At 33.8% G+C, this 22,564-nt stretch overlaps 1 protein-coding gene across 1 annotated transcript in view; it reads right to left on the bottom strand.

Annotated features, from left to right (window-relative positions):
* LOC145277638 (uncharacterized) overlaps positions 1-22,564 on the bottom strand; it is a 92,568-nt gene that overhangs the window by 11,681 nt on the left and 58,323 nt on the right. The window contains exons 4-5 of the mRNA XM_080129217.1: positions 9,219-9,334; positions 2,753-2,916 (exon numbers count right to left, since the gene is read on the bottom strand). Of these exons, the coding sequence (XP_079985343.1) occupies positions 2,753-2,916; positions 9,219-9,334 (280 nt within the window). The remainder of the gene's footprint in view (positions 1-2,752; positions 2,917-9,218; positions 9,335-22,564) is intronic.

Raw genomic sequence — 22,564 nt, 5'->3', positions numbered from 1 at the left:
ATTCCAGAGGTTAAGGAACTCAGTCATCCATCCATTAAAACAATGAATGGAAGGAGACCAACGAGTCAAATGAGCTGGAACAACGAAAGCAGGGAATAAATAAGACAATTTTGAACAACATATGCCAAAATAGTATTTATAGAAAAGACTGAGACTAACAACATAACGTCTGTGAGAAGAGAGGTTGTAGAGAAGAAGAAGAAAGGGTGGAGACAATCAAATTAGATATGTTTTTGCACCTTAAGAACCCTCAAATGGAACAGAGATTCACCAGCCTAAAAATGACAATAGTACTCCATACACTTGCAGCATTTGATTCTCTCACAGTTCCCAAGATTTGGGTGCATTTACTGCATAGGTTGTGATTATCTGTTCATTGTTTTTGTCCAAATCTGGGGCTTAATTCCAATACTAGCATTAGTGTCAATCATGTGGATCTGATCAGTGCTTTTTCCTTTCAAATAAGATCACAACTCTAGTCTAAAACAAATAGTGATGTTTTATTTTCAGAGATAATAGAATGATACATAATCTTTCTACCAAACAACATGCAATCAGGACAACCATTTTTCCAACTAAACACAAACAATACAGAAAGTGGATCTTGGGTTTATTTTCAGCAGCCACATAACTCTTGCTTCTCTTATTTTGTTCTTTAGTCCTTGCATTCTATGAGTGATGTTTCTGACAAAGAGGGAAGAATTTCTGTTTTCTATCTAACACTTATTAGTAAGTTTTTGACCTTGAAGTAGTATTTTTTAGCTCCTTACATCAAGTGGCTTCAGGCCTTGTCTGGAGCAATTTCTATAAAAAAAAAAAAAAGTCTCTTCACTTAAGACCCTATTCTTTAGCATTGGTAATCTTTCTTGTTTTCTTTGTGACTCTTAGCCATTACCTTCTATTATCCATTTGGAGAAAAAAAAAGTTTGATTTTTTTTTAAGAATATGGTAAAATACGGTTGGGATGAACTTATAGATACAATAACACGTGACCACTTGATTAATCAGATTGAGCCTCTACAAGCTTCAGTCTAGCCAAAGTGAATGAATTCCTATTCATAAGGATCCCAGTCTACAGAATCACGAGTCGTCACCCAAAGCAAACAGTTGGGTCTGTTTTCGGGGTGGAGGGGCTCTCTGCATCAGCATTTGCATCGGCAGATTTGTGGCCCCCACCAACAGGATGAGGCATTCAGTTTTGTAAGAGTTGATCAACATAGAGTCATGAGGTCTTCCAACCAATCTTTTTCCTCCACGACAGATTCTACAGGAAGATATCAATCATAACTTCTGATTTACTTCTCTATAAGTGATCAGAAAACTGAAACCTTTTCTCTTTTAGCAAAGCTGAGATAGGAGGAAGGTGTTTGCATAGACGTTTTTTGGTTGAGTATTCCTCTCCCCTCCCCCTTCAATACAACACATAACATCCTATGTATGCTCCGTAAAGTGATGCTTTTGTCCATTTGTCAATGTTCAAGTTATGTGTCTGAATTTTTGAGGTGAGGATTCATTATTTGCATTATTTGGATTCTTCAAACTACTGTGCTCATCTTGAGTGTTATTTTCACAACGTTTCGGCCAATGTAATCTATAATCTTCTTTGGGTGTATCTTATTAAACTCTAGAATCTGCACAGAATTTTGAACAGACCCCTTTATTTAATCTATGAGGGTAGTATGCTTCGTTCCTTCAGCCATGACTGGGTAGAAGTCCTAAGTAATTCAACCTCAAGAAAAGTTTAACTTACGACTGAATTTTACCAAGTATTTTTTCCACTATGCCACAGAAAAATTTTCAGGTTCGACAAGATACACCTAAAGAAGGTTAGAGGTTACATTGACCAAAACATTGTGAAAATAATACTCAAAATGAGAATAGTAGTCTGAATAATCCAAGTAATATGAATGTTCAAGTTGTCAAATCAGAGTAAAACATTCCATTGTGGCCATAAAAAGAATATCATAAAGAAAGAACTTTCAGATGGTGCACAATCTATGAACACTACACCTTGCAAAACAATAATCAACAAGGATGATGCCTATAGGTTCTTCATTATTGTAGTGAAATCCGACAGCTGAAAAGTTGATATTTCATTAAAAAACATGAAACTACCTACTTTTTTCGTCAATTTCAACAATAAGCAATATAATCTACCTAATTATTATGTCAAAATTAGTTAAATATTTCAGGAATATTATATAAAACACGTATTTCCATGATTCAACAGAAAAATGATTTAATCATGTTTTTTTTGTCACATGTGCCGTAAACACGAAAGAAATAACTCATAGTTTGAATTGATCTAAGTTTTTGACAGTTTTCAAAAATGAATTACCCCCCCCACACACACACACACTAATTCAGTTATTATCTAAGTTAAAATTGCTAATTTCTTCCAAAGCTATTTTATTTAATAATTAATTTTCTACCTTATTGATTTTGTAATTTTTTGATATTTTCATTGCTGCAACATGACAATTAAGTAGATATACCATTGATTTCACATGAAATTCAATATTTCAAGTTTTTGAATTTCACTGCAATAACAAAGAAGAACCTGTTTGTAGACATCTTGTTTTGGATCTTCCAATATTTTGAGTAAAAAGCAACTCGTAATAAAATCTTATTGATTTCTGGTCAAAAATGATGATCAATAACCAATTTGTGACAACTGTTGCAAATCCAATTGAATTTCTTTTTTCTTGCAACTTTTACATTTTAAAAAAAATTTTTTATTGAATTTACTTACTTCAATTCCTTGTCATTCGGAAACATGAACCAAATGACCTTTGCTTTGCTACTTGGTTTCACAGGAATGGCTAACAATAATTCAACTCTCGAAGAGGGAGGAATATCTGGACGCTCAGGCATACCGTTTGTATATTGGCCAACAGCAAACCATTTCGATACTTCCTGGAATGAAGAATAACATGTGAAGAGAAATGAATAAATTTAAAATTCCAGTTCAAAATCAAAACTTTTTTTTTTTTTTTGCAAATAACATTCAGACTCATGTTTTTTTTTGTTTTTTTTTTCCTGTTTAATTATATTGTTCTTTGTAAAGAACAATTTCTAAGTTCACAAATAATTTAGTAGTTTCTCGATTAGACTAGTTGAACCTGACCGTTGATCTTTTAATGATTCTTCCACTCAGCATCTTTTATGCCCTGCCATTGACTGATTCTTTAGTTCTTCCACCAAGGCGCATAACTGTCATGCTGCTCCCCCATGATGTTACTAGGGCCCATTAGCCAGTTCAGGTTCTACATCAGTCTTCCGTCATGAGTGGTCCTACATGATTACCATAGACTATATCCTCGTTCTGCCACGATTTAGGTTTGAAGTGAGGGTTTCTTTCATCCGACGGTATAGCCTGTTGAGCTAATCCTATACTGTTGTAACTTCCGCACGAGCTATGACATAAGGTTGGCATTTGCGGAGATTCAAATATTTTTTATTACCAGGATCGGTATGCTCTTCGCAGCAGTTTTGAAGCAATGAAAAAAAATGTTTTACTCATACAAGATGATTCTGTCTAACAAAAGATGCAATCGACATACAACTAAATTTGAAAATATATTTTTTTTTTTGCTTTTAGTTTTTATTAACAGGATCGATATTCTCTTCGCAGCATTTTTTAAATTGTTTACGATACTACAACCTGCACACTCACTAAAAGATTGGAAAGAAAACTAGACGGCACATACATCTGTATGCTACGAACAGTATTAAGTATATCTTGGCAAAATCATCCCACGAAGCAGCAACTTTATGGCAACCTACCTGCCATATCTAATACCATCAGAGAAAAACGCCTACGATTTGCTGGTCATTGTCTGAGGAGCAAGCATGAATTGGTGAGTGATGTATTGCTATGGACTCCACGACATGGACACGCAAGAAAAGGACAACCTAGATCCACGTACATATAGCCAATAGCACATGATGCCAACTGTGAACCTGAAGATCTAAGGCAGCTGATGGAAGACAGGAAACTCTGGAGAGGAAGAGTCACATTGGTCTGGGCAATGAGCCCGTCATGATGATGACAAATAACTTTCTGTGCTGAATAAAATCTTAAAAACAAAACAAAATCTTTAAACGAAATCAACAGTTATTGTCATGTATAAATATGTAATCCTTTCAAAGTGTGAGTCATTTGTCTTAAGGAAGCAGTTGAGCACATAATTTGTTCATACTGAACTAGCAGGGACGCCTGGCATAGCCTGGTTGTAAAATACGCTTAAATATGATATTTTAATTTATGCAGAGTTCATATATATTTTTATGGTCAATTTTCTATCAAGTCTTATATATTATAAAGTTGTGATTTCAAAAATAAAAAAATATACCCATATGACTTGGGTGCATCAGCTTGAATTGAAACCGAAACTTATGAAGAACTTGACTTTCTTAAGCTATAATTGAAACTGTAACCAAACCTTATAAAGAATTCTTGGTAAAATTATTTATTACAAGAAATGGAAGGTCATAACAAACGACAATCACTCGGAAGAAAAAAATGTAAGCGTGACACACAAAATAACACACACGCTATTGTATTAATATGTAAATGGTTGTTGTTGTTGTTGTTTCTCTTTAATTATATTGTTCTTTGTAATGAACATAATTTCTAAGTTTATTAATAATTTTAGGTGTTACTGTCTGAATAAAATCTTAATCAAAACAAAACCTTGAACCGTAATCAACAATTATTGTCATGCATGAATATGTAATCCATTTAAACTCTGGGTCATTTGTCTTAAGGAAGCAGCTGAGCACATAATCTGTTCATACTGAATTCAAGTTGCTATGGAAACCATAGTAGTTTGTTTTTTTATTTATTTATTTTTTTAAATGAGATTACTTTTATTTTTATCAATTAAATCTGTTTTAATTTCGGATTTTTGCACAAAAACCAGAGAAAGGCCAAAGATGAAATGAATTGAGATTAATAGTTGCCACATTGCCAATTATTATTTCACTAACTATTTAGATTTTTGTTCATGTTCTCTTTAACAAAAGATTCAACACTGTCTGACTGCCCTAATGCTAAGTTTCCCAAGGATTACAATTGGAAGGACTGACTGTGTCTATTTGCTACTATTTACAGTTTTGTCTGATGGGTTCTTTATATTTCTTTTTAGGATACCCAGCTTTCTTTCTGCTGTCTAGTCTTAGATCTAGCCCTAGCTTCTTTCAAGATGTCCAAACCAGCAAAGATGGTTAGAGTATCTGACCCGATGTTCTGGATTTGTTGCTAAAGGTCTACATCTTTTAAAGCCTTGTGTGAATCGTCTGAAAAAAAACAAACTTTTTTTTTAAACATAAAACAAAGAAAAAAAGCAAAATTGCAACAGTAGAATAATTACAGGCTACAAAATTATTTCTTTTATTACATCCGGATAACTTTCCCCAATTTATTTAATTTTCAACATTTTTTTTTTTTTGATATTGTGTGTATCAACATTAATTAAAAAAAATATTTTAGTCTTTAAACTCCTTTACGTACTCAGCATTTCCAAGAATCAATGAGAACCACTTTGCATGCCTGCTCTAAGCTCTGAGCACCATATATTTATATTCTGATTATTTTATTTAGTTCATTTAATTATAAATTATGGCTAATTAGAACAATTAAAATAAAATTCTTTTTCAACCATAACTCAATCCTAGAACTAAATAATAGTTTAGCGTATATTCAGAGTCATTAAAGCATATAGAAAAATGCCTTAAAGAAATAAAGGTTGATCGATTCAGTTTTAGTATAATAATAAACATGAGTCTGAAAAGGGTTTTATACAAACAGTGGGGGATAATTATCACATGAAATTTCTACTGTGAATTGATTAAATTTTATCAAAATTTTTGGCAAAAAATTAATTTAATTTTTATTAAGTTATATTCGAACTCAAAAATAAATGAACAAATATCTAAGGAAATTTCTAAAACTCTAGAAGAACACCTCCAATCTGTAGTGGAATGGGGTCGTAACTGGTTGGTAATGTTCAATGCTGCCAAGACTTAGTTTATTTCCTTTAATAATTACAAGAAACTTTCTCAACCACTGATTGCTATGGCTAATGATACACTGCCTAAAAGTACTTCTATCAAGCTCCTAGGGTTAACATTGGAATAAGTACATCGAGGCAATTGCCATGGCTGCTGCTAGGAAGATGGGATCTCTCTACCGTGCTAGAAGGCTACTCACACCTGAGAGTATCCTATATCTCTACAAGGCTACAGTTTTCCCATGTATGTAGTATTGCTGGTGCATCTGTCACCAGTTTCTTGCTCCTGGACAGGATTGGAAAGGTTCTCTAATAAAATGTTCAAATACTTCCAGTTTCAATATATATTCAAACCTCTTTTTCTGTGTTGTGCTGCCCATCTTACAGATAACAACTTTTCCACTTACTATAAAAACGAGAGAATTTCTCTCTGCATTATACACAAGTTATGTAATCTTGGTAGTTGGATTGACATATAACCACACTGCTTATTGTATTTATCTTTCTATTCAATATATTTTCTTTCCATTGAATGCCAAAAAGTTTGTTTTTTTCAAAAGATTTTCAATCCCAACACTTTTATAAATTTCCTATTAAAGGAAGTGATAAACAAATTTTTTAAAAATTACTTTACCAACAAATACTCTACTTTTTCTATTGTGTTTTGCCACCCATTCAAGTACTGACCAGATTTGGTAGTGCTTCACTTCAATAACTATACAGTCCCACCTGTTATGTTAAAGTTACAGAAAAATTCTTAATAAAAACGACAGAAAATTCAAAGTTTTATCAAGTTTTTTTTTTTTAACCATTTAATTTTCAGAAATATGCATTTTTTTTTTTTTTTTACATAGTGATCACCACTTATCAAGGCCCGGAAGCCACTCGGGGATCAGGGTTATTGCAAGTACATTATGCTAGTGAGGAGATTTGCTGAAATGTTTACTTAAGGGGGCGGTTCATTAGGAATTTGTTAACATTGGACTTGAAGACATCCAAGTTGTAGTCAGGAGGGAAGCAGGCAGACGGAACAGAGTTCCACAGGTGTGCAGTTCTAAGAAAGAAGCTTTGTTCATGGAATCCGCGTTTTGATTTAGGCACAGATATAGAGTGGGGGAAATTTTTCACAGTGGATTCAGCTAGACGGGTGTTTTTCATGAAAGATTGGCGAGGGGGGACCAGAGATTGGAGTTCAGACGAGCATCTGCCATGGAAATAACGATAAAACAAGGACAGGCTCGCAACGTCTCTTCTGTGGGAGAGAGGTTGCAGGGTAGAGAAAAGGGCATCCCCCACTAAGCCACGAAGTCTATTTTGTACTCTGTCAAGGCAGGATAGGCTGTTTTTAGCAGCTCCTGCCCAGATATGGCAACAGTATTCCATCCTTAGACGTACTTGGCTTTTATATAGATAAAATATGATATGAAAACTATTTGAAAAAAAAAAAAAAAAATGTTAAATCTATCAAAAAATGATGAACATAGAATACAGAGTGTACCAATATTTCAAGGTGTGTGCGTAAAAATAAGGTTAAAATCATTTTTAAATTTTAATACAAATGATCAATCCTTATCTCAAAAAGTCAGAGACATTAGTTATATGACGAGATCCCTGGCGACACCAGATGATCTTGCTTTTCAAATAGAGGAAGAGAAGATGGGAGAGGATGAGGTATTGTTGAGGGGGGGGGCCATGCTGACACTTGGTCAAGGAAAAACAGATGTTTATGAGATTTCTGTCCACCAGAAAGAAATAGTATCTTTTTCAATGAAAAGAAAATATAAAATCTGATAATAGGATTCGTGGAACAAGAGATTGTTTTTCTAGTTGGATTTGGTAAAAAAAAGAAAAAAATGAATTGGAACTACTAATTGAATGAGACAGGTACAATGACTTGGGTTCAAAAGGTCTGCTTTGGTGTCTGTGAGATGTTGTCATTTCGGTCCACCTGTTGTATTTAACTACCAAGCCACCAAGCCAGTGATAAGTTGGACAAAGATAAATAAATAAAATTGAACCTAGGGAGAGATATGGTCACGAAAGACGAAGAAGGCGTTCACAAGAAAAGAGGAAATGAAAAGAATATAAAATAAGGGGATAGAGAAAGGAGTTTATGAGAGAAGAAAAAGAATAAGATTAATAGGGAACAAAGAGAAAGAGAGAAAGGGAAGAGAAAAGAAAGAATAACTCCAGAAAGGTGGAAGGGGAATTACTGATTTTGATAAAAACCATTGGGTTTTTAGAGTTAGAGCCCTTTTACTGGCTGGCATTCGTGGCGTCCACATCGCTCTCATCCCGCCTGGGGGGGGGGACCCTCATAAGAGCTAAGTTGAAAGCTCTTGTTCTTAGCTGGGAAATTAATTAGAGGAACTTAACCTTCATCATGAAGCTTGGATCAAAGAACTCTACTATAAACAAGTTTAAAACGATTTATGAATAATTATTTTGTTTCGTTATATAAAAATGTCCCAGAGTTTTTCTTTCTTTCTTTCTCAATTGCCGGCCTGAATGAAGATGCAGTTTATTTCAGGTATGCCATGACGCCAGATGATGAAGGAGACAGACTGGATGCAGCACGAAGCCAGAGTGACGGCCGAAATCAACAATGTTGCCACACGGACTTAGGGTCATGCACATTTCGCGTGCCCTGAGCAGCAGAAAGATATTTTCTAGTGACCAGTGAGAGTCTGGTCACTCTTGAGGGGTCCACCACTAGACAAGTAAGAATGTAGCCCTGCTGGGTTGCATCTATGGTCCTGTGAGCTGGGAGCGACGAACACGGCCAGAAGTACATCACCAGTATACTCCAGTGAACCAGGATAGCGACGGATGCGGCCAGGCCCTCGGACAGAGGGGGTGTTAGGGTTATAGTTATACATATTATTTATAGTGTTTTGATATTAACTTGAGTGGATACATATTTCAAGGTATTATGAATTCTACGATTCTGAAATAAAAGCACATACTAAAAAATTGTCAGATTTTTCTAAATAAATATATACATGAGAGAGAGAGAGAGAGAGAGAGAGAGAGAGAGAGAGAGAGAGAGAGAGAAATGTTTCTAAGTCTCTAGTGCATTCATTATTTATCTTTCTATAAACAGTGATCGTTTATGTAAATAAGTATATGCAATTGTTTTATATGTATTTCTTATATACATATTTACATACAAAAGAAAATGTTACCAAATTATCGAAGACTTACTTTCAGAAAAATGCTCCCTTTTGGCTCGGAATCACCCTGCCTTTTATAGAATACCAAATTGCTATCTCGGTGTAAAACCACCCACACATTCTTCCAGCCTCCTTCCAAGAAGCTTTCTGAAAGAAGAAAAAAGATAATTAGAACAAAAAATAGATTTAAAAGAAACAATCAATAAGTCACAGATTTAACGAATCAAAGGGAAAAGTTAATTATTTCGATTACTATTCTCATCTTGGTTATTTTCACAACATTTACACCAATGTAACCTCCAAACTTCTTCAGATGCATCTTTTTTAACTCCAGAATTTCAGAGTTAAACTGAGCAATCCATAATAACTCCTCCCCTACAAAACATTCACAACAAACACTCATCTAGCTACAACCACTGTCAACAATTTCTTATACTCTCTATCTGTACCTATAACTAAAAGCAAATCCCATGAACTTCCAGCCCGTGGAACTATATCGTGGGACTGATTTCCAGCTGACTACAATATGGCCATTTTCAACTCCAATGTAAACAAGTTATTGTTGAATAGTCCCCTTAAATAGTAAAATTCTACCCAATTTCCACCATTAACAATCACTACACTATTGACTCGCTGAGCACCTCACTATCATTAATCCTTACCCTCGAGTGGCCTTCAGGCCTTCATAAGTGGTGATTCCCATGTAAAAAAAAACAAACTTATTTTATCTATGAAGGTAGATTATTCTCATCCTGTCAGCCGTGATCAGGTAAAAGTGTTATTCTTAGTTATTATCTGGAGTAAGGATTGAACTATCAGCTTTCAGAAGATTATCGCTGAGAATAAACACTTTTAATCAATGTGCCACACGTCAATGTGGATATGAGGATTAAATAAACAGTTCAATGCAAAGGTATGCATAGGTTTCTGAGTTTTTATTTTCATGAAAATCATTCCAGATAAGGGGTGAAGCCACTTTATGTAACAAGCTAACAAGAACGAAAGATGATTGCCGCAAAGACAGGAGATGATTACTGTCCTTAGTCTCGAAAAGACCAAAGCTATAAGTGGTAGGAAAACTGTCAGCAGGAGGATACTTTTATAAGTTGCAGTTCTTGGAAAGAACCTATCGGAATAGGAAGCTGTATTACAGTGCAGTATAAAAATAAATTGATGGAGACCACTAGATCAATAAGTGTAAAGAGTTGGAAAAAAGGAGGCAGAAATTACAGTTTGACAAAGATTCTAAAGTCAAAAAAAATATGCACCTAAAGAAGGTCAATGGTTATAAAGGTCGAAACAGTGTGAAAACCATAACTAAAATTAGAATAAGATTCTAAACAATCCAAAAAATACAAGTTATCTATCTTCATTCGAAAAAAGCATGTCACCGGTGAGGTTTAGAACAATGATCAACACGCTTTCAATAAATTTAAGTAAATAAAAAAAATAAAAAAATGTAAAATCTATCAAGAAATGATGAACATAAAATACAGAGTGTAGCAATATTTCAAGGTGTGTATGTAAAAATATAGTTAAAATCGGAAATTTTCACATAGGGTTAAAATTATGTAAAAATGTGGAAAATTCCATTAGAAGTTTAAAGTTTGCAATTAGGACTACGCAGGATATGATGCCATGAACAGGAAGTCCAAAATGAGAAGTGGCAAAGATTTTGGTTTTAATTTTTTCTACAACATATAAATGTGTTATTTAATGCCGAATAAGCATGTCAAATTCTATAAGTTGGATAATTATTTTAGATTCGTAGAACATATTGCTCGCAGAAAAATAAAGTTAAAATCGGAAATTTCCACATAAGGTTAAAATTGAGTAAAAAATGGAAAATTCCATAAGAAGTGAAAAGTTTAGAGTTAGGCTAACGTATATTAGTAGTTATACTACAGGGAGAAATGAGTGGTAAGGAAACTTGAATTTCTGCCTCTGGGAAGTAGAAGTCGAAGTGATCGGACATGGAGTCCTAATCCACTCTACTAGATTTAGAAGTGGAAAATATAGTTCATATCGTTATACAGAGTGACTCCCCCCCACAAAAAAAAAACGGGCCCAACTCTAATTAGGCCTCGTTTCTTTGTGTTTTGTCCGAATGAAATAAAACTTTGGTCATAACTAGTTTATTATATTCAAAACATCACATCAAAACACTAGGGTCTTTGGCCTTTTTTTTTTTTTTTTGTTCTACAGCATATGTCCTAGATGGCCTCCATTTAGCTTTATTTTTTTTGGGGGGGAGGGGGGGGTCACCCTGTACTTGCTGCAAATTATCGTGAGAATTAGTAAAATTTCAGAGCAATTAATGGAGTTATTTGTTGTTCTTTTTAATTATTCACCAAGAACAAGAAAATATCAAAATCTTTATGTCTGCCACATATCCACTACAACATCCTTTGCAATTAGACGTTACCAATTACTTCAGAAAAAGATGAGCAGTTGTTATTCTTTTTAATTTATTCCCAGCCAAAGAGAAGGATGATAACCATCTCATGACTGCTATATCACCACTACAAACATTTTTACAAGTAGATGTCATTAACTACTTCAGAGAGATGAAGGATTGTTTCTGTCGGCAAAGGGAACAATGGTTAATCTATGAAAATCAAAAAGTCTTCTGTGTAATACTACAGTGACAATAAAACCTCCAACATTTAATACAACAGTTACTGTACTGCTCGTGAAACCATCAAGATGGTTATAATGCTTTTATGTTAACTAAAGCTTTACTATTATTTTAATATTCTTTTAACAGGGTGAAGTGATTGCATATACAGAGAAAAGATTGAAGGGAATTTTGGAAGAGCTGTTTCCAGAACATTCCCTGATGTATAATCTACGCATGGACCTGATCTCTCCTGACAATTATTTTCTGTGAGGTTACCCAAAAGTTGACATCTACAAATATCCAACATTGAACTAAATGTTACTACATGCCAAACAAAACTTATTTTATCTACCATTATGGCAAAGAACTTCTTTCTGTGTATTTAATATGAAATGTAATTTTCATGAATATGTGCCTTGCCAAGAATTTCCCATCTGTAAAACACATTACTACGAGATGGCTTCTCTGAGGGCTACAATGTGGTTATATTTAAATCTAATGTCAATAAACACTTGTCATAAACCAACTTATTATTTATTCAATTCATTATTTTTCATCATTCAACTGACAATCTCATTAACTTATATCTTTGAGTGGCTTTTAGCCTTAATAAATGAGGAGTCATTAAGTTTAAAAAAAAAAAAAAATAGAAATATTGCCAGAAACGACTTGACAGGTAATGGAATGCTTTAGAAATTAGCTACAACAATGTATCAGGAATATAATCTATTTGGAGAATATCATTTCAAAATATATATCTTTACTTTAATAAAATTAAAATATTTCTATTAATATATTGCTAGTAGGACATGTGGAAATTCACCAGCAGACTCTTTCATATGTAATATATTGATGTTGGCATTCTCTGGATTTTCAGCGTAAATGGAGACACCCTGATATTATTGTAGCTCTTGTTAAAATTTCAAAAGTATTTATCTAAGCTAACAGGGATGTCCGGCATAGCCCAGTCATAAAATATGCTTAAATATGCTATTTTAATTTATGCAGATTTCATATATATTACTCTAGAGTCAATTTTCTATTGATCCTTATATATTATAAAGTTGTGATTTAAAAAATATATATATATATATATATATATATATATTCATGTGACTTGGGTGCAGCAGCTTGAATAGAAACTGAAATCAAAACTTATGAGGGAAAAAAAAAAAAAATATATATATATAACTGGAGTTCCTTCAGCTATAATTGAAACCAAAACTTATGAAAAATTCTTGGTATAATTATTTAAAAAAAAAAAAAAAAAAAAAAATAGATGACTTGAGTACCATCAGCTATAACCGAAACTGAAACCAAAACTTATGAAGAATTATCAGTAAAATTATTTATTACAAGAAATGGAAGGTCATAACAATTAAACGACAGTCACTCGGAAGAAAAAAGATGTGGCACACAAAATAACACACACGCTATTGTATTAATATATAGATGACAGTTTTGTTTTTTTTTGTTTAGTTTTTGTTCATTCTGTACAACGAAAATGGCAAGTATAAACTGCGGAGAAAATTAATTTAGATTTGAATGCAAATCAATTAAATGTTATTTTCTTTGTGGGCTGAAAATAGATTGAATAATCTGATTAATTGATAATTGTACATTTAAGTTATTTGAAGAAGACATTTTGATGACATCAACCAATGACATTGTGTATCATCAGTATGGAACATAAATATAATGAAATATAATATGAACTAAATATATGCTAAATCTATATATCTATAAAAGTGAACATGGCTGTGTATCTGTGTGTGTGTACATTTCCCTACGCAATAACTTTGTCAATTTTAAGTCTACAGACTCTAAATTTAATATACAGGGTACAGAGATTTGGGAAAATCTGTGATCGGTTTTCGGCCAAAACTTTGGCTGTTAAGGGGTCAAAGTTAAACGATTTAACTTTTAAGAACTCTACCAAACTCCTCCGGCAATTTTGGGTCTAAACACTTGAAATTTTAGATATAGGTTCCTTGGACATGGATCTAACTTAATAACTTGATTTGAGACCAAAACAAATTTTAAGGGGGCATAATAGAGGTCAAGTTAAAAAACAAAAATTGACCTCTGCGGTCTCTACCAAATTACTCAGACAATTTCTGGTCTAAACATTTGAAATTTTACATAAAGATTATTCAGAGATAGGGCAAGCTTTTTCATCGGTTTGGGTCGAAAATGTTTAGTTACCAAAATGTATGCATGTATGTTTGCATGTCTGCCTAAAACTTTCGACAGAGGCAATGGATTTTACCAAGATCAGTATCATTTTAAAGTTTGATCTTTCATACGACAAATATCGAAAAATTGGCTAAAAACATTAATATCTTCACTTTCAATCAGGCACTTTTCTACGGAGGGATGGGGGTCGCTTTTTTCGCCGATATTTTTTAAAGATATCCTCTCCTTTCGATTGTCTAGCCTTAATTTAAAAATAAGTCACTTCAAGTTTGGCGGTGGTCGTAACCGCAAAGACGTCAGGTTCTTTTTCCCGTTGTTTTCCTCCTTCGCGTTACGGGTTTGAGGATGCCTTCCTACTATCACTTTTTTTTTTTTGCTCTACATATACATCCAAACACCCGGGAGACCCCGGGCTGAAATGCTAGTAATCTATAATTTAGAGCTACACACTCTCAGTCCCCCCCCCCACTTTTTAAATCATGGTAATCCCAAATATATATCTAAAAAATCTATACTCCTATAAATTTTTTTTGTGCATTGATATTCATATTAAACACCTTTTTCTATTTAAAGAAAATACACTTTGTTATATATGGGTCATGGAATTGCATTTATCAGCAAAAAGATCTAGCTAATTTGCATATTCTTTTAAACATTCATTTTAATTAATTCCCTATTAGTTTTTTCGGTTTTTCATGGGATGATCATTAGAGTTAACTATTACATGTAATTATATTCATGCAGATATTCTACATGATTTATACTTGCGTAATATTTGCATAAAAAGATAATAGTAAACAAAAAACTCTTTCCGTATGTATTTATGTATGCGTATATATATTTGTTTTAAAATTTTGGCCTACCAAACTCTTATCAGTTTTAGGTCTACAGACATGAAACTTAATGTATAGAGGTTTCAAACCCATGTGAAACTTTATATTTGGGAAAATCAGTGCAAAAGTGTGAAAATTAAAAAAATGGAATTTGCCAGGCGAAGGTTGAACAACAGCATTATGAATATGCATGCGTAACATAATAGCTATTGGTTCATGTTTTAATTTTTAGCCCCGCAGCAAACATCTTTATAGCTCAGGCATTTAATGTCAAAGGAAAAAGTAAATCGTAAGCTAAGCATTTTGGTTCTCGGTGGTGGCACACAAGTCATTTTTTTTTTTTTTTTAACTTTTGAAATCATTACTATATATTGGGTCCAATATAATATAATAATAAATACAAAATCTGCATTAATCAAAATATCATATTTAAGCATATTTTATGACAGGGCAAGGACCTGCTAGTAAATAAATAAAAGATTCATTATTTGGGGGTCAAATGGCCATTTATATTCTTTAATGTTATCAGGAAGTATACACAGTTTTAATGTTGTCATGGAAAGGGAAGTAACTAACTATTTCAGTGTTATTTCTTTTATGCTAACTTGAGTCATGGATGTGTGTATACCCAGAGAGAGGAATAGGCTGAGTGAAGAAGAAAGAGTAGGTGAAAAGGGGGATATGGAAAAACGAGAGAGAGAGAGAAACAAGTTATGTTACACTTTTACCCCAGGCAATGCATAGTAAAACACGCTATGCAACATACAAATATCTGTACGTGACGTTGCCAAGCTAATCAAAAACCTTGATTCCAGTAAAGCAATTGGCCTTGACGGCATTCCAATTATAGTGCTCAAAAAGCTTCAACCAAAACTAGCGCCTATACTTACAAAGTTATTTAAGCATTGTCTTAAGGAGAAATGCTTCCCAACACTCGAAAATCTTATCAGTATGCCCTGTGTTTAAGAATTCAGGTGATTGCTCATCTCCCTCTCAGTACAGACCAATAAGTCTCCTGTGCATCATAAGTTGCTGGAATCTGTTAAATAGAGAAGTAGTCAACCATCTAAGCAAAAATAACCTTCGCAGTGACGTGCAATATGGTTTCCATTCTGCTAGATCTACAGCAGACATGCTTACAGTTATATCTCATAGCGAACCTCTCGATGGAGGCTTCCTCTCTAGGGCAATTGCTCTTGACATATCAAAAGCCTTTGATAAGGTATGGCATTAAGGTCTACTTCACAAGATCTCCAGCTATGGTATAGCTGGAAATGTCTTCTCAATTATTAAATCATTTCTCTAGTGGTTGATGGGGAGAAATCAAAAGCTTTCAGTATTAATGCTGGAGTCCCTCAGGGGTCAATCCTGGGCCCAACTCTCCTCCTGATCTACATTAATGATCTTCCAAATCACATCCTTACATCATTCATAGACATTTATGCTGACGACACTACAATCTACATCAAAGACTGTAAATGACCAAGTTCTCTCTCTGATTCTCTCTCCTCTGATCTTGAGCATGTGGTACAAGGGGAAAAGAGGTGGCTGGTTACTTCTAATGCATCTAAAACCAAGCTTCTATCTCTACATCATCAACGTTCTGATCCCCATCTGGCATTAATTGAAATGAATGGCTCTTGTCTTGGGGAGGCCTCATGTTTTGACAAGCTTCTGGGCTTGACCTTTACTCCTGACCCGAAATGGAACATGTATACCAAATTCATTGTCAAGGTCGCTGGAAAAATGATGGGATCCTTCTACCACTCCAGTAGATATCTCAGTCCTGATGCAATTCTCTATCTATATAAAAGTCAGGTTTGGCCAACGATGGCATCGCAGCAGCTTATCCTGCCTTGACAGAGTTCAAAATAAACTTTGTAGTTTAGTGAGGGATGCCCTTTTCTCTTCTCTGCAACCTCTTTCCCACAGAAGAGACATTGTGAGCCATTTGCTTTATCTTTATTTTCATGGCAAGTGCTCAGCTGAGCTTCAATCTATGTCCCCCCCTCGCCAAACTTTCACAAAAAACACTCGTCTGGCCAAAACCATTCAATTTCACACACTCTTTGTCTGTGCCTAGACCTAAATGTAGATTCCATGAACAATGCTTCTTTCTTAGAACTGCACGCCTATGGAACTCTCTTCCGATTGCTTGCTTTTCAGGTGACTACAATCTGATTGTATTCAAGTCCAACATAAACAAGTTCTTGATGAACCGTCCCCCTAAGTAATCCAATTTACAAAATTCCCATTACTTATGTTTGCTATGCTATAATCACATAATGTGGACCCATTAACCTTTATCCTCGAGTGGCATCCTGGCCTTGATAAGTGGTGATTCCTGTGTAAAAAAAACAAAACAAAAAAAAAAACAACAGTCATTAATATTGGAAGAGTTATTAAACTCCAAATACGTGGTCCAGTAATTAGCTCACTTCTATTTATAAGGATGCATCAATAGAAAGAACTGTAATTTTTATTTTATTTTATTTAATTTTTTGTACTTATTATCCTCATCTACTAGTTGTTGCTTTTTTCACATTTCAGTCAATTATTTCTCTGGCCTTCGTCAGGTTAACCACGACGGGATAGGAATGTTGAATTCTCCAACTACATCTCTAAAATAATTCCAAACTATTTCAATAATATAACAATCAGACCCGACAATTGGAAGAACAATTGGATTTATAAGACCAAAATATCCCACCTTGATTGCTCTTTGGGGTCCATGGTGCAGTGGATAGAGATGCGGAATATCTACGATTCCAGGTGAGCATTGCAACCAGAGGTAGCGGTTTCGATCCCACCCAAAGCCGGTCAGAGGATTAGTTGACCAAACCATAGTGAGATGATAACAGCTATTGAAGGCAGCAATTGCTGTAAATGTAGTTGGAGGATTCGACATTCCTATCCCATCGCGGTTCACCTGATGAAGGCCAGAGGAATAATTGGCCGAAACGTCATGGAAAAAAAAAACAACTAGCAATAATTAAAAAAAATAAATTAAAATAAAAAAATTATACAATTTACTCAGCTCCAAAATAATTCCAAACTATTTCAATAAAAAAGAACTGTGTTCTGAGAATCTCAAGCACTTCAGAAGCCACTGCACTTAAATACCCCATGGGAGTCACCATCTCAAAACATGAGATAACTGGACTGTTTTAGTTGTGGACACAACGACATTCAACAACGTATGCCATCCATGCCCATTTATAAAATGTCTTGTAAGGATACTGAATGAACAGAGATTTTAATTATTAGCATTTCAACTTATAGTAAACCCAAAGTTTCCTAATCTGATTCATAAGTTATGAATGCGTAAGTGGGCCATATTTTTTTTTTACTATTGAAAACCATAACTTTAGTAAAGGTATTTTTTGTTTAAACAAAATAATACATTTTCACTAAGATTTAAATAAAAATAATGGGTTCAATATATTCCGTGATCATTATTCGACAAATACTGAAAATTTCATTAAAATTGGTTAATTTCCGGATTTTTAGTGAATTTTTAAGTAAAGGGAGGGATCAAAATATTTATTCATTTTGAGCATCGGCATTCATTTTGCACGTACCTAATGTTTACATATTTGATATGTGTATTCCTCAGCACAAAATGTGTATTTCTCAATAGATTTTAACTCGAAAAGATTCCTCATATAATATTTAACAAAAAAAAAAAAAAAATTAATACCACACAGAATTTTTTTTTTTTGCAATAAAATCATGTTATGATAATGCCATGTTTTGTTATTAATATTCTTGAAGACTAATTTATCACAAAATAATCATCTTGACAATTTTTTTTTTTTTTTTTTTTTTTACATAGGCATAACCACTTATCAAGGCCAGAGGATAAGGGTTAAGAGTGTACAGTAGTCAATTGGACAATATAGTAATCGTTAGTAATGGAAATTCGGTAAATTTGTTAACTTAAGTGGAACGGCTCATCAAGAACTTGTTTACGTTGAACTTGAAGACAACCACATTGTAGTCAGCTGGAAAGCAGGAAAACGGCAGACAATTTCACAGGCATGCAGTTCTAAGAGAGAAGTTTTGTTCATGGAATCTACATTTAGATTTAGGCACAGATAAAGAGTGGAGGGAATTATTGATAGTGTTTTCAGCTAGACGAGTGTTTCTTGTGAAAGTTTGGTGAGAGGGGACCATAGATTGAAGCTCAGTCGAGCACTTGCCATGAAAATAACGATAAAGCAGAGACAAACTTGCAACATCTCTTCTGTGAGATAGAGGTTGCAGGGAAGAGAAAAGGACATCTACTACGAGGCTATGAAGTTTATTTTTAACTATCAAGGCAGGACAAGTCCTTTCTAGCAGCTCCTGCCCAGATGTGGCAACAGTACTCCATCCTTGAACGTACCTGGCTCTTATATAGATAGAGAATTGTATCAGCAGTGAGATATCTACTGGATCGATAGAAGGATCCCACCATTTTTCCAGCAGTCTTGGCAACAGATTTGATGTACATGTTCCATTTTAGATCAGGAGTAATGGTCAAGCCCAGAAGCTTGTCAAAACATGAGGCCTCCCCAAGACGAGAGCCATTCATTTCAATTGATGCCAGATGGGGATCAGAACGTTGATGATGTAAAGTTAAAAAGAATATAAAATAAACTCTGAACAAACAGGTTGCAAGATAGAGTTGCAGCACTTCATCTTGTGTACATAGAAAATGACAAGTTGCATTACACACTGGTAAAATAATTGATAATTTTGCTATAGAAAAAACAAAGAAATGAAATTAAAACTGAATGTTTTAAATAAAAAGAGAATAAGAATGAAATTTAGTTGTGCCAATCAATCAGGTTATATCTACTAAAAATGTGTTAATTGTTAAGGGAAAATAATTAGTTTTTAGAATTAGTTCATCATATTCCGTTTAACATCTGCTTCACATGTTGGCATGTGTTTGACAGCTTTTAGACATTTGACCTTCCAAACTAATCTTTGCAGAGGTTGTAGCTGATGCCGATTTAAATAATCCTCCCCACCTGCTTCTATCAATGCTGTCTCCCTTATTTATTTGCTGCAGACTGTGGTGGAAGTGGACAGAAAAAGAGAAGAAAAAATAATTAGGGTCTCTTAACTATTGGGCCTTGAAGAAACATGTTTTCATGTTGATGAACAAGTTATTTCATTTTTACGCATGTTAATAAAATGTTTACCGTCACTCTTTTCATTTAAAAGTGGCCGATACGATCGGTAAATATCTCCATAACTTCTTTCTTCCAAATTCATCCTTATCACTTCCTCCCATGCTTTTTCTTCATCTCCCCTTGCCAAATGATCGTGTTACCTCAGCTGTTCCATATTTACTAACCCAAGTAGTCTCATTCATACTTTCAATGGGACAAAAACCAACAAAGTATTCTCTCTGTTCCACATACAGCTCCTTATACCATCCAGGTTTAATCTTCTTTGCTTTTTAATCGTTTTACTCAATTTATTTTAAAAGAAAAGACTCAAATTCCATACAGCTTGGGGTCATAGCAGGTGAAAATGTAGCCCTGTTTCTCATCCATACATTTTAAGCTGACTTAGAAAACTGATAATCCTAACATTTTTTTTTTTTTTTTTTTTTACAAATGAGTCACCACTTATCAAGGCCCCAAGGCCACTCGAGGATAAGAGTTAATGAGTGTACAGTGGTTGAAGGGAACATGTCGTAGTTATCATGTAAAATAAAAAGTATTTAGATGGAAATGAAAAGCTTTCAAATCACAAAAGCAATTCCTTTCAACAATGATTAAATGAATCCAAAATGAAATGACTAATATTTATTAGACCATAAAAATTAAGCAATGTCAAAGCGGCCCACAACCTACACGGGTGACTAATTTTTATTTAGATGAAAAAGAAAATGAGGGAGTAAAAAGGGCAGAATTATCGGCGCTTCTACAGAATTGGGATGAGATTTTGTAGTTGATAAATGGAGTTTTCAGATAAAATACAATGGTTTTAACTGATTTTTTTGTCAATTCTAATAATTCACAATGGTAGCTTCCAAATTATGCAGTCGAAATTACTCAAATATTACTGAATTTTTAAACAAAACAACTTTAATCGTATTAGCAGGTGAAATATTGCCGCCATGTTGTTTAAATCAAAACGGAAAATTATCTCCCTTTTGAACTCTCCTCTGTCTTACAATCGTTTTTATAAAATTCTATTTTTATTTTCTTTAATAAATAATTTTCTACTTCATCGAAGTTTGTAATTTTTGGATATAATCATCTTAAAAATACGTGGAATACGTAGATACCATTGTTTTTATGTGAAACTCAGTATTACGATTTCTGAAATTTCGTCCCCATAGTGTAGAAGTGCTAAATTATCAATAAGTTCTTCCATTCCTTTGAAATCAAATGTATAAGAAAACACCTTTAGAAATCTTTAACGTCCCCTCAAATCAACTTAGTTTTAAATATCCAGGCTACTCTCATGCTTCAAGTTAGAAACTTTGTGCTGCAACTAAAAAAAAAAAAAAATCTCTATATTATATAACTGTGTTATATTAAATTTTATCGAGTATTGGTCAAAAACGACTGTCTCATATAGATTATCATCACAACTGTCACACATACTGTGATAATAGAAACTTGAAATCAAAAACAGCTGAAAAGCAAGTGAGATGCTTTGTATGTTATGCATGCCCATCTACCAAACGGGAAAAGACTTCTATTCACAGCTGTAGATTTTCATAGTTGGGACTGATTTGAATATGTGGAAACCAACTCACTTAAAAAAAAACAAAAAACAGAATGGAATATAAGCAGTCAGTATTTTTTAGAGAGTAGAGAGAAAATATTAGTGCTGGAAATTTATTGAGTGTCATTTTAGCATTTGAATGAAAAGGAATTATGTCTGAAGTTTGGATTGTCATTTCTTACAGTCAGTTATGTATATATTGATAGCGCCACCTACTCTAAGTTTTTCTTCTAAATACCTAATTAATCAAGAGGACATAACTCTTGCTGGAATAGTACTAATTGCCAAACAGTTACATTTTGGAAATGTTATCATATCAGATGCATCCTCCATTCTCAGCCTCTTTTTATGCTAACCTACTTCTCCTTTTCAATATGATGAACATGTGACCTTTATGCCAAATGAAAGGTTTGGAAAAGAATCTTGCTTCCCTTGATTATTTCAATAATGTAGGTCCTATTAAAAGAAAAAAATACAATGGCCAAACAATACTCCTCATTAATTAATGTGAAAAACTGACTTTGAATAAATATGGACTAGAGGATCTGTCAACAGTAATGTCTGACAAAGGTGGTTGGAGGGAACGAGTTAGGAGAATCAGAAAAAAATTCTTATCTAAAAGAATTCATTAATTAATGTGATCCGATTCAAGTGGCCTTATGTCAGACTATACAAAGTTTATTGAAGGCAATACAACAGAGATCAATAAGTTAGTTGTCAATCAATTGGGTTAAGAATTATTTTCTGATTCCCCTAACTTGTTCCCTCCAACCACCTTTGTCAGACATTACTGTTGACAGATCCCCTAGAGTTCATATTTATTCAAAGTCAGTTTTTATGTAGGAGATATTCATGTCCCTAAAAAGGGACACTCTGGATGGTACAAATATTAAAAATTGCCACTATCAAGAAGGATATTTCTCGTCTAATAGATGATAGAACAGATACATTTTGAAAATAGTATCCAGAGTTTTGTAAAAGTTGGTCAATGTA

Source organism: Euprymna scolopes, chromosome 6 (assembly GCF_053919585.1).
Source record: "Euprymna scolopes isolate OS-2025 chromosome 6, ASM5391958v1, whole genome shotgun sequence".
Taxonomy (NCBI): Eukaryota; Metazoa; Mollusca; class Cephalopoda; order Sepiida; family Sepiolidae; genus Euprymna; species Euprymna scolopes.
The sequence above is the reverse complement of the archived record's forward strand: the minus strand, read 5'-3'. Positions and strand labels throughout refer to the sequence as shown.